The sequence below is a fragment of the Rhincodon typus genome, chromosome 24 (assembly GCF_021869965.1).
Source record: "Rhincodon typus isolate 14 chromosome 24, sRhiTyp1.1, whole genome shotgun sequence".
Classification (NCBI taxonomy): domain Eukaryota; kingdom Metazoa; phylum Chordata; class Chondrichthyes; order Orectolobiformes; family Rhincodontidae; genus Rhincodon; species Rhincodon typus.
In genome coordinates, this window is record NC_063355.1 from 47,098,611 (window position 1) to 47,116,770 (window position 18,160).

Sequence of the window (18,160 nt, forward strand, 5' to 3'; positions counted from 1 at the left end):
CCATTAATAAGTCCGAGACCTTTCTAAGTGTGAACCAGCCACCCTGTGCCTCCTGCAAACAAGTGAAAGTATCTGGAGAATGAAGATCGAGAAGCAGTTTCTGATCAATACAGGGATCATCTCAGCAAACCCTATGGCCAGGGGCCACTGAACTGCCTTCCCAGTCTTTCCCTCCGCCCATAACACCCGTGTTTTCTTTCCTGTCTGTATGTGTTTGTAGGGGATGCTTTATAAGGGGGTTAAAGTTTTACCCAGATGAGGTATATGTTGCCCTTCGTAACTGTTTACATGTAGCTGGAATCTAGGTGTTTATGATAAGTGGTGATTTTTGTTAAGTACAGAAGCCTGGTTTGTGCTTTCTATCAATATAGATCTGAAAGAGAGGGAAAGTCATGAACTCTGTGGACTTTAAAAATCTTTACCCTTTGTGATGACCCTGTAATTATGGGGCTTGGTTTCTGGAGCACACCCATGTGGGTTCACAGCAACAATCTACTGACTGCTTCTTACCTACTTGTACTTGAAGCATCTCGGTCCTCCACCTCATCAGCACTACAAGTTGCACTTGAATCACTGCTCGCGTTTAACATGTCGTTAGCCTCGGTCTCCACTGTGCCCTGTGAGCCAACCTTTGAGACCCGTGCAGTTTCTTCATCTGCACTTCCCGTTCTCTCCTCATTGCCGGAGTGTTCAGCCACAGAAAGGCTGTTCTCACTTGTCCTGTCCTCTGATTGCTCAGTTTTAATGTTAACAGTCTCCATTCCCTCACAATCCTTCTCATTGCAGTCTCCCTCAGAATTGAGCTTTTCCACGGAAAGCTGCGGTTTGGAATCCTCATTCTCATCCTTCTCAGAATCGTTCCCTTCAGTTCTTTCAGGATTAGCCACACTCGGGTCATCAGCGTCTGAACTCCTGTTACCTGCTGCTCAAGCAAAACACCCAATCACATGGCACCAATGCAGGAACATACATTTCTATATCACCAACGTGCTAAGTCCCAAAGTAAGAATGTGGCCCATTGCTCTGGACTCTCTCACCAAAGGAGACTGTGTGTTCCATACTGGATCCTGTTATTTTAGATAGCTCAGCTTGATCACCCTCACACTACTCTGTGCAATCTGTCCTCATCATTTAACCCTGACCACGCCAGGACCCTCTGCTCCCTCTCCAACACCAATCTGTTGTCCCTGAGCAGTGGTGCCCAGAACTGAGCAATTACACTCACAGGACCTCTCTATAGAGCTCTGTATCATTAACAAAACGGCCACTTCTTTATACTCTAAGCCTTTTGAAACAAAGGCCAACATGTTATTTGCTTTTTAGATGAATTTTTCTACTTGTCCATTAGATTTTGGTGATTTCTAGATCCCTGAATGACCCTGCTCCTTTACAGCTCTATGTTTCCCAGCACCTTGTGATAATCAGTATAGTCTAACATAACAAGGTGCTCAGGGTCTAAATGGAGAATCCAAACAACAACCTGCTCGGCTTACAGGAGAGGGACAGTTAGAGTCCTCTCATATCGAGACAGGTTCAACTGGATTAAAGCTTGGGAACTGCGGTAATGAATTTCAGATTGAAAGATTGACCAGGAATCCTACAGAGGGGCAGGACTGCTTCTCAGAGAGAAGGGGCAGCTTGGAAGGAGCAGGCTTGCCTTCACTAAATCACAGTTCAGGCAAAGTGAATATGATTTGAACAGAGAATAGTGGACAAACTCAGTGGGTCTGGCAGCATCTGTGCAGACAGAAGTAGAGTTAATTTTTCAAGTCTGATATGGCTCTTCTTTAGGGGTAAATGTGATAAAATCAGATGAAGTGGTGGATTAATGAGATTGTCAGATTGAGTCTGGGCGGGCTCATGAGGAATTGTAGACTGAGTGTTTTAATAATAACTCAAAGTGGTGAGCATTCTGTTAGGTCTCTGATCAGTAGAACATAAAGGTTCAACTGGTCTCCTTTATACGGATTTGGAGTAGATTTGTAGCCCGGGTTGTGGGTGTTGAGGTTGGTTGTCTCGCTGAGCTGGTTTGTTGTTCTGCAGACATTTCGTTACCGTGCTTGGTAACATCATCAGTGCAGCCTCCGATGAAGCACCGGTGTGTTTTCCCGCCTGGTTTTTAAACTCAGGAGTCCGTTGAGCTGGATTGCCTCACTTCCAGTTTTCCTTCATAGTGGAGTGTATATGTGTTTGTTGATGTCTTTCTTCGTGGAGTACCAGGCTTCTAGGAATGCCCGTGCTTGTCTCTGCTTAACTTGTCCCAGGATTTTGGTGTTGCCCCAGTCGAATTGGTGGTTCTCCTTATTCATATGGATTGAGATGAGTGAGTATTGGTCGTGTCTTTTTGTCTTTTGTCAATACGACCAATACTCACTCATCTCAATCCACACGGACAAGGAGAACCACCAATTCGACTGGGACAACACCAAAATCCTGGGACAGGCTAGGCAGAGACAGGCACGGGAATTCCTAGAATCCTGGTACTCCACGAAGAAAGCCATCAACAAACACATAGAACTTGACCCCATATACACTCCACTATGAAGGAAAACTGGAGGTGAGGCAAACCAGCTCAACGGACTCCTGAGTTTAAAAACCAGGCGGGAAAACACACCGGTGCTTCATCGGAGGCTGCACTGATGATGTAACCCAGCAGGGTAATGAAACGTCTGAGGAACAACAAGCCAGCTGGTCTCCTTTATCCTGCAGAAATCCTCTCAGCAATGGGGATTTTTGTTGGGAATTAAGCAGTGAACTTGGACTGTATGAGCTTCCGTAGAAATCCTAGGTGTTATGGATTGATACCTTCAGCAAATGCATTTGAACCCTCTGCATCTTCTCTCATTTCTTCTTCATTCCCACTAGTTGCAGAAGCTTCCAGATCCTCGTCTTCAGCAGCAGACGTTGCTGAGGATTCCTCTCCCTGTGCCGCTGGGATCTTCCTCTTCTTCTTCACAACCTTTTCTGCCTCCTATCAACACAAAATAAATTCATGAAAGAAATTCAAAATTAACAGCAGTAGGCAACTGAGCGGGTGCAGCAGCAAGCTGGAGCACTGAGGTGCCTAAATATCAGATACGTATGGTCCCTAGGAGTTGGCCAGGTGACACCTTTCTAACTGAGAAACCATATAAAGCAGGCACAGTGTCATTGGCTGCATTGTGTTTTAGATCGGAACATCAGGCCCAGTTTCAGTCTGCAGCTCAGTCCTCTTGTTTGCTTTTCCTAATCAGCCTGCTCAGAGATGGTATTACACAGCTCTTGATCAGGTGGAACTTGAACTCAGGCCTCCTGGAGCAGAGGCAAGGACACTATCCAACAGCTATAACAGTCAAACAAAATTAAACAAAGGACTGTGGATGCTGGAAATCGGAAACAAAAACAGACATCGCTGGAGAAACACAGCAGGTTTGGCAGCATCTGGGCAGAGAGAAACAGAGTTAACATTTTGAGTCCGATGACCCTTCATCAGAAAATAAGAGAGAATCGAGGCAGAGACAGACAGAGACAGAGACAGAGACAGAGACGGTGTTGGCAGGGGGGCGGGGATGGGGGGGGGGAGCGGGGAAGAGGGGGCGACAGAGAGAGAGAGAAAAAGAGAGACGGAGCGAGACAAAGACAGAGACAGACTGAGAGAGAGGGAGAGAGAGACAGACAGAGAGGACAGAGTGAGGGAGAGAGAGACAGAGACAGAGAGACACAGAGACAGACAGACACAGAGAGAGAGACACAGAGACAGAGATACAGAGAGAGAGACACAGAGAGAGAACGAGAGAGGAAAACAGATATAGAGAGAGGAGGGAGTGAGAGAGAGAGCGAAAGTGCACAAAAGAGGGAATGAGCGAGAGAACGAGTCAGCAGAGAGAGAGTGCAAGCGAGTGGAGAGAGAGAGGTAGAGAGAGTGCGACCAGGGACAGAGAGTGCGAACGGAGAGAGAGCGGAAGTGTGAGTGAGACAGAGTGTGCATGAGACAGAGCGAGAGTATGAGGGAGGGAGAGAGTGAGAGAGTGAGTGTGTCAGGGAAATGGGATGTGTGACAATGTGTGTGTACTGACTGACCCAGGTGACATTGCTCGTTAACAGCGAACCCACAGTTTTACTGGGGATCGGTTAGCTCAGTTGGCTGTGCAGCTGGCATGGGTTGAATTCCTGCACAGGCTGAAGTTACCATGAGGACCCCTGAGGCATGGTGACCCTCAGGTTAATCTACCAGCATCATCTCTCTCTAATCAGAGAGCAGCCCCAAGGTCCTCCTGGGAAGAGGAGGCCAGTCAGCCCCTCCAGTGTATTATAGGACCAAGAAGAGGCCATTCAGCCCCTCCAGCTTGCTCCACTTGTGGGCCCTATTTCTTATGAACTGAAACCTGTGAAAATGACGGTGAAATCTATGGCCAGAAAAGTGAACAACTGACTCTTTCTGTACCTGCCCCAAAATCATCATCAAAATCTGAACAGTGCATCACTGATGTTCTGTTTGACATTGCTTGAGGCCAAGGACAGAGTGGGATGGGGAATTAAACAGACAGGTAGCTCTGAGGCACACTAACATACAGCTCCTGAAACAATATGACTCAGGAATCTCTGAATCTCTTTATTCTAAGCTCTGTTGTTGGCAGGACAGATGGGTCGAGGAGTCGAGAGCACAACGTGACACTTGGAGCCGGGTCATATGGGGTGATGTTTGCTAGCGCTGCCTCCTGGAAAGATATGAGAACATTTGTGATTGGTTTCCTCACACAGTTGGTAATGGTACAGATCAACTGAAACTGTCAAAGCAGAGATTATGAGATGTTGGTTGGGTCTGAGAGGGAGTGCCAGGCTCATATCCTCAGAACACTCTAACTCCAGCGAAGGGCACAGTGACCACACAGGGACATCTGAATGAGAGATCGCAAGGTGACGGAGATCATAAATCCTCACTAATGACCCGATTACCTGGTGACAAGCTTCAGGAAGAAAAACAAGACAAAAGGAATGACCAGATGGTGGAAGAGAGTCTGCTGGAGGGGGGAAAAAATAATCAGTCAACACTAGGTCAACATTGTTCAGAAGAGAGCGCCAATCATTAATCTGTCTTGACAGCCCTAAAAAAAAATGCCTATTCCAGGAGTGACACTCAGCCGTCCAGCCTGTTACAGGAACAGTTAGATGCTGGTGAGAACGTAAGTGTAGAACAAGGGAATTGAGGTGCAGCCTAAATGTCATCCTTGTGTTCCTGTGGGGGGAGGGTTGGTGGGGGTTGCGGGGGAGGGAGGTTGGTGGTGTGGGCACAAAGAATTAATTTCTGTCATCACCAAGTCCACACAATGTGCAACATTTTATTCGGACCAGGAGATTAGATCCTGTGACAGCTGCTTTAGTGTGAAGATCCCATTTATTCGGTGAGTTAGCATCACTCTGTGCTGATTGCTGCTGAACAACAACACAGAAAGCAAGGAAACCTTAAATGAACAATGTGCTGGCTGGGAATGGAACTGGACTTTATATGGAGATAAACTGGAGCTGGTGTGAAGCTGTTTGGAGCTGCTTGATGAGTCAAATCCAATTTACAACAGACAGTGCAATGGGACTGGACTCTGCTAAAACCTCATCTCCTTCTGTCTTTCTGAATGTTTGATTTACCAGTGAAGCAGAAAGTGACTGGATGACCTCGATTCAGTTCAGATCAGATCACTGGCTGCTTTCAACCCTTAGCATTACCAACCCTTACCATTCTCAGTCTGTGCTGCTGAAGGAGGGCATCCAGATTGTGACGTCTTTTGTAGTTAAAGTAGAAATTTTTACACTGAGCCTCCGTCTTGGAACTCACCATCTTGGCAATAGCTGCCCAGCCACGGCCATGTTCAACAAGACCTGAAATGGAAATTAATAAAAGATTAGAATCTGCAGCTGGCAAACTCTCCAGAGTTCAGAGAAAACAAAACAAGCTGGAATGGAATCTGTTACAGAAAACATCACAAAGAGATCAATCTGCTTGCAAGACCTGCTGACGATTTAATGCTACACACTCACACTCAAGACAGTTCTCCACTTCTGCTCCCTCCCCTCCACCACATGACGTCTCTCCTTCTGCTATCATCAATTCATCACTTCCTACTGAGTGGGTCCCAGCCACAATCAGAACCGGTTTGAAGTTTCTGCTTCCTCCCTCTCAGTCCAGATTCCCAGACAATCTCTCAGTGGAGCAGCTCGTCATGACTTCAATGTGGCATGTGTCCAAAATCAGCACCCTCCTGATCCCTTCTCCCACCTTCCTCATCCCAGTCACTCCCCTTTTGTCACGAGAGATCATCCGTAACCTGCATATAACTAGCTGACAATGTGGCTAACTGGGTGTGTAAGCTGTAACCGAGAGGAGAAGCTGTGAAGTGAGAGATGGGAGAGAGGGGTCTGCTCCTTGGGAACAATACCAAAGGCTACTCACATGATAGAAAGCAGTGAGGACCCAATCAGCTGAGAGAGTCCATAGACACTCAGAAGTGCTTCACTTCAAAAGCAGAACTGGCTTCTCTCTGGCACAGAGTTTGTTAGAAATTGTTCCACCATGCTAATGTGACAGCTATATTTAAACAGTGAGGTTGTACAAGTCCAAAGAACCATGTAATGTAATGAAACTGTACTAAGAGGAACATCGAAACATCCCAAAACTGAAGACATTACCAGCATAGATTTGAAAAGAGGAGATTATGTTTGAGTAACTTTAATAAGATCTTTGAAGAGGTAACAGGCAGATAAGAGTCATACTTTGGATGTAATATTTGAATATCCAAAAGATCTTTGATAAGGTACTGCATGGTAGACTGATATGTGGAATCAGGAAGAGTAGGCAAATGGAGTAGGCAAGTTGGCAACAAATCAGAAAACAAAGTAGAAATTAAAAGGAGTTACTTAGAATGAAGTTACTTTAATGGAAGTGGTGGTCCGCAAGATTTCTACTGGGCACACAGTTATTTACAATACTGGGGGTTGGTGTGTTCAAAGCAGCTTCCAGTGGGATACTGAGCTAGATACCGGTAACTACCTCCCTGTTATCCCACTTCCTGCTAATCTTCCTCTCTGTGCACCAACTCCATTATCACTCACTGTTATCCCTACTCCCAGTTATCACTGCCCCATTATTGCCTTTCCTTGTTACCCCTTTCTCTATTACCACTCCCTACTAACCCTCCTCCCTGTTAACCCCCTTTGTTGCCCCCTCCTCCCCGTTACCCCCTCCTCCCAGTTACTCCCCTCTCCGGTGCTCCCTCCTCCCCATTACCTCCCCTCTCCATTGCCCCCTCCTCCCTGTTACCCCTCCTCCTTGTTACTCCCCTCTCCATTGCCCCCTCCTCCCTGTTATCCCTCCTCCCTGTTACCCCATCTCTCCACAGCCCTCCTCCCTGTTACCCCATCTATCCACAGCCCCTCCTTTGGCCCCCTCCATTGCCCCCTGCCATCTCTCCAGATGTGGAGATTTGTTGGAGGGAGGGGTTATAGGTGGTAGTTGTGTGAACGATGGTCTGTATGGCGATGGAGTAGTGTGTTACTATGGCAACATGTAGTGAAAGTGCTCACATTCCTTTCTGGAAAGATCTGAGCCAGCCCACTCCGTCCTGGAGGAATATTGCCCTCAGGTGGAATTAAACAAACATATGACACATTAACCTTTGACCTTTGGCATACATTAGTTAGAGTGAAAGGAAAAAAACATTCCAATCCTTAGCAGGCCTTTTTAAAACCTGAATGTTAATGATATATCAAACTAGTCACCCTCCCCCTCCTGATGACCCCTTCCTCCTGTCTCCCAATTTCTCTTGTCCCCCTTCAGCCACTCACTCTCTCGCATCTCACCCATTCTCCTGCTCTCGACTGTCTCCCCTCTCTCACCACATCACTGCCTACCCCTCACTACTCCTCCCTTCCACTCACAAAGAAATCATAGAAACATAGAAAATAGGTACAGGACTAGGCCATTCAGCCCTTCGAGCCTGCAGTACTGTTCAACATGTTCCTGGCTGATCATGCAATCTCATTCCCACCCTCTCTCCATACTCCTTGGTCCCTTTAGCCACAAGGGCCATGTCCAGCTCCCTCTAGAATATATCTAACGAACTGGCCCCAACAGCATCCTGTGGGAGAGAATTCCACAGGTTCACCAGTCTCTGACTGAAGACATCCTTCCTCAGCCCGGTCCTGAATGGCCTTTCCCTTATTCTTCGACTGTGACCCCTAGTTCTGGAATTTGCCAAAATCTGGAACATTCTTCCCACATCTATCCTGTCCAGTCCCATCAGGATTTTAAATGTTTCTATGAAATCCCCCTCATTCTTCTAAATTCCCATGAGTACAAGCTCAGTCAATCCAGTCTTTCCTCATAGGTCAGTCCTGCCATCCCAGGAATCAGTCTGGTAAACCTTTGCTGGATTCCCTCAATAGCAACAAAGCCCTTCCTCAGACTGGGAGACCAAAACTGTGCACAATACTCAAGGTGTGGCCTCACCAACGCCCTGTATAACTGCAGCAAGACGTCCTTACTTCGATACTCAAACCCTCTCGCTATGAAGGCCAGCATGCCATTAGCTTTCCTCACTGCCCACTGCACCTGCATGCCAACTTTCAGTGACTATTCCACCATGGCACCCAGGTCTCACTGCACCTCACCTTTTCCTAAACTGCCACCATTCAGATAATAACTTGCCTTCCTGTTTTTGTGACCAAAGTGGGTAACCTCACACTTATCCACATTTTGCTGCATTTGTCATGTATGTGCCCAGTCAGCCAGTCTGTCCAAGCCACCCTGCAGCCTCTTAGCATCCTCCTTTACTGATGATCGAGAGGAGACTGATGGGGTGGTAACTGGCCGGCTTTGATTTGTCCTGCTTTTTATGTACAGGACATACTTGGGCAATTTTCCACATTGTCAGGTAGATACTAGTGTTGTAACTGTACTGGAACAGCTTGGCTAGAGGAACGGCAAGTTCTGGAGCACAAGTCTTCAGTACTATTGCTGGAATGTTGTCAGGGCCCATAGTCTTTGCAGTATCCAGGGTCTCCAACCGTTTCTTGATATAACATGGAGTGAACTGAATTGGCTGAAGACTGGTATCTGTGATGCTGGAGACCGCTGGAAGAGGCCGAGATGGATCATCCACTTGGCACTTCTGGCTGAAGATTGCTGCGAATGCTTCAGTCTTATCTTTTGCACTGATGTGCTGGGCTCTTCCATCATTGAGGATGGGGATATTTGTGGAGCCTCCTCCTCCCGTGAGTTGCTTAACTGTTCACCACCATTTACAACTGGATGTGGCAAGACTGCAGAGCTTAGATCTGATCCATTGGCTGTGGGATCGCTTAGCTCTGTCTATCACTTGCTGCTTTCGCTGTTTGGCGTGCAAGTAGTCCTGTTTGGTGGCTTCACCAGGTTGATACCTCATCTTCAGGTATGCCTGGTGCTGCTCCTGGCATGCCCTCCTGTACTCTCCATTGAACCAGGGTTGATCCCCTGGCTTGATGGTAATGGTTGAGTGGGGGATATGCTGGGCCATGAGGTTATAGATTGTGCTGGAGTACAATTCTGCTGCTGTTGATGGCCCACAGCGCCTCATGGATGCCCAGTCTTGAGTTGCTAGATCTGTGCGAAGTCTGTTCCATTTAGCATGGTGACAGCACCACACATCTTGATGGAAGGTATTCTTAATGTGAAGGTAGGATGTCATCTCTACAAGGCGATAGCCTAGTGGTATTTTCACTGGACTGTTAATCCAGAGACCCAGATAATGTTCTGGGGAATTTGAATTCATTAAATATCTGGAATTAAGAATTTAATGATGACCATGAATCCATCGCCGATTGTTGGCAAAAACCCATCTGGTTCACTAATGTCCTTTAGGGAAGGAAACTGCCATCCTTACCTGTCTGGCCTACATGTGACTCCAGACCCACCGCAATGTGGTTGACTCCGAACTGCCCTCTGGGCAATTAGGGATGGGCAATAAATGTTACCTAGCCAGCGACGCCCTCATTCCGTGAATGAATAAAGGAATGAAGGAAGGACTGTGCGATGGTCACTCTTACCGATACTGTCATTGACAGATACATCTGCAGCTGGCAGATTGGTGAGGATAAGGTCAAGTATGTTTTTCTCTCTTGTTGGTTCCCTCACCACCTGCCACAGGCCCAGTCTAGCAGCTATGTCCTTTAGGACCCGACCAGCTCGATCAGTAGTACTGCTGCCGGGCCACTCTTGGTGGTGGACATTGAAATCCCTCACCCAGAGTACACTCTGTGCCCTTGCCATCCTCAGTGCTTCCTCTAAGTGTTGTTCAACATTGAGGAGAGACTGATTCATCAGCTGGGGGAGGACAGTATGTGGTAATCAGTAGGAGGTTTCCTTACCCATGTTTATCCTGAAGCCATGAGACTTCATGGGGTCCGGAGTCAATGTTGAGGACTCCCAGAGCAACTCCCTCCCAAATGTATCCCACTGTGACACCCCCTCTGCTGGGTCTGTCCTGCCGATGGGACAGGACATATCCAGGCTTGGTGATGGTGGTATCTGGAACATTGTCTGTAAGGTATGATTCTGTGACTATGACTATGTCAGGCTGTTGCTTGGCTAGTCTGTGAGACAGCTCTCCCAATTTTGTCACTAGTCCACAGATGTTAGTGAGGAGGACCTTGCAGGGTCGACAGGGCTGTTTCTGATGTTGTCTTTTCCGGTGCCTAGGTCGATGCTGGGTGATCCGTCCAGTTTCATTTCTTTGAGTCTTTGTAGCGATCGGTACATCTGAGTGGCTTGCTAGGCCGTTTCAGAGGGCAATGGAGAGTCACAAACAAAAACAGAAGCTGCTGGTAAAGCTCAGCTGGTTCCAAGGAAGGGTCACCGGACCTGAAATGTTAACTGTAACTTTTCCTCACAGATGCTGCTGGACCTCGTGAGCTTTTCCAGCAACTTCTGTTCCTGTTCCTGATTTACAGCATCTGCAGCTCTTTTGGTTTCTATTTAGCAGTTGAGAGTCAACCACATTGCTGTGGGTCTGGAGTCACATGTAGGCCAGACCAGGTAAGGATGGCAGATTTCCTTCCCTAAAGGACATTATTGAACCAGATGGGTTTCCAGGTAATTTATTTTGTTGAATTCAAGTTCCACTATCTGCTGTATTGCAATTTGAACCCAGGTCCCCAAAACATGAGCTGAGTTTGTGGATTAATAGTCTAGCAATAATACGAGTAGGCCAGCACCTCTGATCTGAAACTACTTTCTACCGTTACTTACAAATGGATTGAAATTAATCAATTTCTACCAGGAATCTGTTTCCCGAATTGAACAGGTTCCCCCAGGTCCCAAAGTGGAATATCTGGAAGATGAACACTTCCCTGTGAAAGACTGTCCTGCCCCTTCAGACAGAATGAGAGCACGGGAGCGGGAGGGGGAGGGTAACAGAGAGCACAGGAGAGAGTGAGAAAGGAGGAGACAAGGGGGGTGGTGGTCAGGGGAGGGAAAGAGAGGGTCAAACAGGGAGGAGAGGGGGCTGGGGGAGAGATCCTTCTATAGACCCTGCACCTTCACCCAGTATCTGAATTACTTGACATACATCCCAGAAAATTCCACACGACAAGAGGACTAATGGCTCAACAAGGATAGTTGCTGCTTTCCAAGCCTCTGTATAACATTTAGAGACAAGGTTATAATGGCAGTGTTGATAGTGAGAGACGATCAGGTGGTGACTCTCTCAGTTTGCAGAGACTGAGATGCATGACTGGTAACTGGAGGCAATGGACAGTCTGAAAAAGAACCGTTACATGGATTACAGCAACATTCCTTCAAAGTGCAAAAAATCAAAATTGGTCAGGCAGCCATCACAGACAAAACGTGCTAAGCATTACATAATATTAAAAGAAAGGACTTTATAAAGTGGCCAGAATTAGTAATAAAACTGAAGGTTGGGTTTTTAAGAATGCAGCAAAGGGAGAACATGAAAATGATAAGGAAATGAATATGAATACAATCTGGCAAAAAAAACCTTTCAAACACAGAACATAAAAACTTCCACAGGTATGTAAAAAGGAAACAAATGTGGGTCCATTAGAAGCAGAGTCAGTAAAATTCATAATAAGGAAGAGAGAAATGGCAGAGAAGCTAAAGCATCACTTTTTGTCCCCTTTTGACTACGGAAGATACAAGAAATCTCCCAGATGTGGAGATCCAGGTGACTAGGGAGAATGAGGGGTCAAAGGGAATTAGCATCAGTAAGGAGGTTGCACTGGAGAAATGAACAGTATTGAAAGATGATAACTCCCTAGGATCTGACATCCTACATCTTAGAATGCTGAAGGAGGTCGCCATAAAGATAGTCGATGCTTTGGTGATTATTTTCCAAAATTCTGTAGATTCTGGAACAATTCCTCCAGATTGGAAGCTGCAAATTTCACTCCAGTATTTAAGAAAGGAGGGACAGAGAAAACAGGAAACTACACATCCGTCAGCCTTACAGAGGTGAGGGGTCGGTTATGTCAGTTGGCCCAACAGATGGTTTGCGATGCACAGTGACCAACTGTGTGGGTTCAATTCCTGTGCTGGCTGAGGTCACCATGAGGGTCCTGTCATCTCATCCTCACCCCTGGCTTGAGGACAGGTGATCCTCAACTTAACCACCATGTGTTAAACTCTAAAGGGAGAGCAACCCTACGGTCCCCTGGGACTATGGTGACTTTACACCAGTAATAAGAAAAATACTTGAATTTATAACAAAGGATGTGATAAATGGATATTTGACTAAATCGATCTGATTGGGCACAGTCAACGTGTATTTGTGAATGGAAAATCATTTCGGCCAAATTTGCTGGAGTTTGATGTTCAAGGAGAGTATCCAATTAAAATTAAAGCATATAAAGCAGCCAGAGGATCAGGATTGTTTTTTTAAAAGCCAGCGGTGATGACTAAAAAATTAACAGAAAGGGAGAAAATTGATTATGAAAGTATATTGGCGGGAAATTTAAAAACAAACAGCAACAGCTTCTCTGGGTCTGTAAAAAGAGAGTAGCTTTAGTGAGTGTTCTGCTATTTAGTAAATTCATGGCTGATCTGTGGCCTAACTCCATATACCTGCCCTTGGCCCTTATCTCCTATCCTGTCATACCTTTGCTTAACAAAATTTTAAATCTGAAACAGATAAATGTAACAACTGATCCAGCATCCACAATGGTTTGTGGAAGAGAGTTCCAAACCTCTCCCACCCTTTGTACATAGAAGTGCTTCCTAACATCTCTCCTGAATGGTCTGGCCCTAATTCTCACACTACGCCCCTACTTCTAGAATCCTCAACCAGTGGGAATTGTTTACCTTTATCTACCCTGTCTTTTCCTATTAGTACCTTGAAGACTTCATTCAAATCACTCCATAACTTTCTAAATTCTAGAATATGTTTAGTTTCTCCCTTGAAGTCCAGGTATCATTTTTGTAAAACTACTTTGTATTCCCTCCCAAGGTCTTAAAGAAGAAATAGCAGGACATTTAGAAGAGCTTAACACTCTCAGAGTCAACATGGTTTAGTGAAAGGGAAATCAGGGCAAATGTTCAGCGGATGCTTCCACTAGTAGGGGAACCTTGGACCAGGGGACATTGTTACAGCGTGAGGGGACATTGTCACAGAGTGAGGGGACACCCATTTAAAACTGAGATGTGATGCAATTTCTTCTCCCACAAGGCAGTGAATGTCTGGAATTCTCTACACCAGAGAATTGTGGAGGCTAGAACACTCCAGGAGGTGGATAGATTTTTGACACATTGGGGAGTTGAGGGCTATGAGGAGCTGAGCTCTGGGGCAGATTGGCAAGATCCTGTTGAATGGCAGCGCCATGTAGAGTACATGTCTGTGTCTCAGTAGCTGCAGTGTGTACTATCTATACAGAGCACTGCAGAAATTCACTAACGATCCTCAGACAGCACCTTCCAAACCTGTAATCTCTGCCATCTAGAAGGATAAGGGCAGCAGATACATAGGAACACTACCCCCTGCAAATTCCTCTCGAAGTCCCTCACCATCCTGACTTGGAAACGTATAGAAACATAGAGACTAGGAGCAGGTGTAGGTCTGCCATTTCATATAATCATGGCTGATCCTCTCACTCATGACAACAGTCCTGCTTTCTCTCTAAACCCCTTGATGCTTTTAAACCTAAAAATGTATCAATCTTGTTCTGAACTATATTCAATCCCACAGCCTTTGATTGTTGAGAATTCCATAGGTTGACCATCTTCCAGGTGAAGAAATGTTTCCTCATCTCTGTCCTAAACAGCCTATCCCATACCCTGAGAGTCTGACTCCTGCCTTCACTGTTCCTTCACTGGGTCTAAATCCTAAAGGTGGCACAAGGTGATCTCGTACATCTATCTGTTGAGCACTTTAATAAATTCCAAGCTTAAATCAGACCTGTCCCTCTGGCTGCCGTGAGGAAAACCACTTTGTTCGTTCCAATAGTTTTATAAAAGATTTCATGTTGCACAGAAACAGCTGCAGGTATCAAAGGGTTAAAGGTAGTGACCCACTGAAGGACAGGCAGTGGGTTGTAAACAAACAATTCTGTTGCAATAATGGGTTGTATTTTGATTCAGTGTGTCATTGCACTCAATCCTTGGCACCAAAGTCTGGCCACTTGAAACTCGAGCAGTTCAACATAAACAGTTGACTGAAGCAATTGGTCATAACTCTGATAGCAGCACTAAAGTTCATCTGAACTCTGAAGGCATGTTTCAAAAGTGGGGACAATTCTGCGTTTTTAATTCATTTGTGAGATATGAGAATTGCTGTCTGAGCAGCATTTATTGCTCATCCCTAATTACCCCTCAGGAGGGTGGGGGTGAGCTGCCATGTTGAACCGTTGCAGTCCATTCAGTGTACGGGCACATACAATCACAACACAGATTAAGATAACATTAGATATTTGTAAAAATCTTAGAGCAACCAGTTTAACCACAATTTTTCCACTTGAATAATATGAAACTGTCAGTTTAGAGTCAGCTCTGAGGAAGCGTCATCAGCTCAGTCCTGATGAGGCAAAACGCAGTTTCTGTGGCAACTTACTGTATATGAAAGTGTCTCACATTGAAAAATATCGCTCTCCCTTCAGAATCTAACTGTCTGATGAACAATAAATGAACCTTTAGAAAAATTTACCCTTGCAATGTTCTTACACAGAGGACATTTTAACACTTCAAATTATCTCCCAAGAAAAATATCCACACATGCTCACATGAAATCCAAACACATCAAATGAAACCATTTTAACATTCAAACAGTTTTGTTCGAGTATTCAGAATGATTAAGTGAAATGCTGTATTTAAATCTCTTTACAAACTATAGTAATGTGGAAGCTGATTTTGTAAATGAACCATTATGAATCTATGAAGCAAGCAGCAGAAAAAAAACAAATCACAAACCTTTTTTAGCAACTTCCATTTCTTCCTCTGTCCAGCGAGAACTTTCAACTGGCTCGGAAGAGACTGCAAAGAAAGTTTCACAAACTTTACTCCAGGAAGGCTCTGGTTTCACATGTGCATTAGAAGCAGGACATCTCTGCTCTTTGCTATTACTCGGGTATCTTTCAAAGTCACATATAATCCTGGACACAGTACTATTCCTTTGCTATTATGTCCCATCTTTATTGAGCCCCATTTCTCCGGCCCCCTAAACAGCTCTGAAATCAGCGTTAGGGCGAGACTGAGGGTGCGCAGGGTACTCGCTCCCTAAATCTCTCGCTGACATCCTCTTTGAGCTGGTTTAACCAGGTGAGAGTCCAGCTCCTCAGATCCCCCTCAGCACCGTGAAAACCCAGCTGTGATACTGGCTCTTGTAACAGTTCCAACAGTCACACTTGGCAGATTTGCAGACCTCGTGCTATAGCTCAGACTCTCCTCTGTCAGCACTGTGTCAATTCAAACAGCACCTGCCCTTTAAAGCATTCACTGCTGTCACTCCATGGGTTGAGTCTGAGACGATGGGACCTCTTGGTACAATGGAACTATCTGGAATATTCTGAAGCTGCACTTCATTGATTCAATGAAGGAAGGAGTTGAAACATTTCACAGATGGGATTGTTATTTAGCCAAACTGTCAGATTCTTAATCATCCCATAATTATATTTTTTTTAACAAAGTGTTTACGGAAAGGTATTATCGATAATAAACTCTTATGTCAAATCCTGAATTACTGTGCACACACTCAGACAGTTACCCCCAGGGGTAACAAGATGGTCAGGGTCCATACAAACTTCTCTCAACTTGACTGGATCATTTAAATAATATTTATAACAACTTAATCTCATGCCTCCCCCCCTGCCATTGACTTAAATATTTAATACGCAGTGACACAGAGTGAGTGCCTCAGTTTGCTGCATCTCCTATTGAGGGAGCAGAGATACCCCTCACATTATCAGCTTTCCCTCTGACTCCCAGCTTCAGCAGCTGATGGCTTACCATTTTAACAGATTGTGTCCCCTCTGTCTCTGTCTGAGGCTGCCTGGCCATGCTTTCCTCAAAGGCCCTATTTTACCGTCAGCTGTCAGTAAGGTCACGGTGCTATCCCTTTGCTGTTGTGTCCCATCTTTATTGAGCCCCATTTCTCCGGCCCCCTAAACAGCTCTGAAATCAGCGTTAGGGCGAGACTGAGGGTGCGCAGGGTATTCGCTCCCTAAATCGCTCGCTGACATCCTCTTTGAGCTGGTTTAACCAAGTGAGAGTCCAGCTCCTCAGATCCCCCTCAGCACCGTGAAAACCCTTTCAGATTCGGATGAGCCAATGACTGCCCAGCTAATCTGGAAGTAAGCAGTTTGAGAGTGACCAGCTGCTACTGACTGTTTGAGTCATAGACATCCCCCGTTACTCACCTGGTTCAGTTCGAGGGGCTATGGTCTCCTCAGGGTCAGCCTCATTGGCCACAGAGCGGGTCACTCTCCCCTTCCGTCGGCCCTGGCTATTGGCTGTTTGACGGCCTTTGGAAACGGAAACCTCCTTTTCTTCATTCTCCTCCGCTGAAGTGTCACTTTTCTCTTTCTCCTTTTCACTGAGGAAGGCACAAAGAGGTAATTGTTCCACATTGAAGTGCTTTCCTGCAGCTGCTGCAACACTAACAAACAGTGTGACTGGGGATTGTAATTGCTGACTGACTCATTTCCCTCAGAACTATCTCAAGACATCATCTAAGCTCAGGAAAGCAGCCCCTGCTCTGCTTAAACATCATGGAGTCATCTGTTTAATACTTTTCCCACTGGGGCCCAAGAACATTCTCAAATTCCACCACGTGGTACGGGAGAGTGATCTATAAACAGTTCAATATTAACATGGCCATCCCACTGGGAGTGCTGGAGAAACTCTGCAGATCTGTGAGGACAGAAACAGAGTGAATGTTTTGACTTGATGATCCAGTGGAAAAGGAGACAGGCTCACAGGGGCAGCAGCTTTAGATGCAAGAACACCATGAATGGAAGAGCCACGACTGAAGTAACAGATGGTCACGCAGAGCAATGCTCAGTCTGTAGGTCAGGCCCAGCATCGGTAGCTGCAGATTCCCCTCTCTCATTTAGGTGTTTCTGTCACTGAATCTGCTGCACAATTTACATCAGAGCAGTTAGACCCTTGGGATGAAGCTGCGGTAAAACCAAAGCCAGGATCATGTGGTTTCTAGGGATCTGAGGGAATCTTTGCACAGTCAGACGAGCAGGACTCAGACTGAGATGATCTCACATTCTGTGCTATCAGAGGGCAACGGCAAAGCTGGACAAATATCCAGAGGGCAATTGGCTTTGAGCCAAAAGGCAGATAGCTGACTTAATATTTGTGGGAGACAGAACTATGAGGGATCACTGCAGGAAATACACAGGAAACGAGAGTTCCCCAGAGAGGGAGAAACAGGAAGGTACAGGCTGCTGGGAATCCCCGAAGGAAGGAGCAGGAATCAAGGTCAAATGGAGTGGAACAGCTGGGTGGTATAGCTTCAACCATCAAAATAAAGCCAGGGTAGGAGGAGGAGATAGAGGGAGGGTCAGGAGGTGGGAGAGAGGGAGAGAGGGAGGGAGGGAGGGAGGGACAGGGGAGGGAGAGAGGGAGGGAGGGAGAGAGGGAGGGAGGGACGGGGGAGGAGGGAGAGAGGGAGAGAGGGAGAGAGGGAGGGAGGGAGGGAGGGAG

At 46.1% G+C, this 18,160-nt stretch overlaps 1 protein-coding gene across 1 annotated transcript in view; it reads right to left on the minus strand.

The window, feature by feature from the left end:
- Positions 1-506: 506 nt before the first annotated feature.
- LOC109920052 (nuclear receptor corepressor 2-like) overlaps positions 507-18,160 on the minus strand; it is a 116,447-nt gene continuing 98,793 nt past the window's right edge. Inside the window, exons 14-18 of the mRNA XM_048611771.1 lie at positions 16,864-17,134; positions 15,419-15,481; positions 5,711-5,853; positions 2,806-2,971; positions 507-922 (exon numbers count right to left, since the gene is read on the minus strand). Coding sequence (XP_048467728.1) covers positions 507-922; positions 2,806-2,971; positions 5,711-5,853; positions 15,419-15,481; positions 16,864-17,134 — 1,059 coding nt within the window. The remainder of the gene's footprint in view (positions 923-2,805; positions 2,972-5,710; positions 5,854-15,418; positions 15,482-16,863; positions 17,135-18,160) is intronic.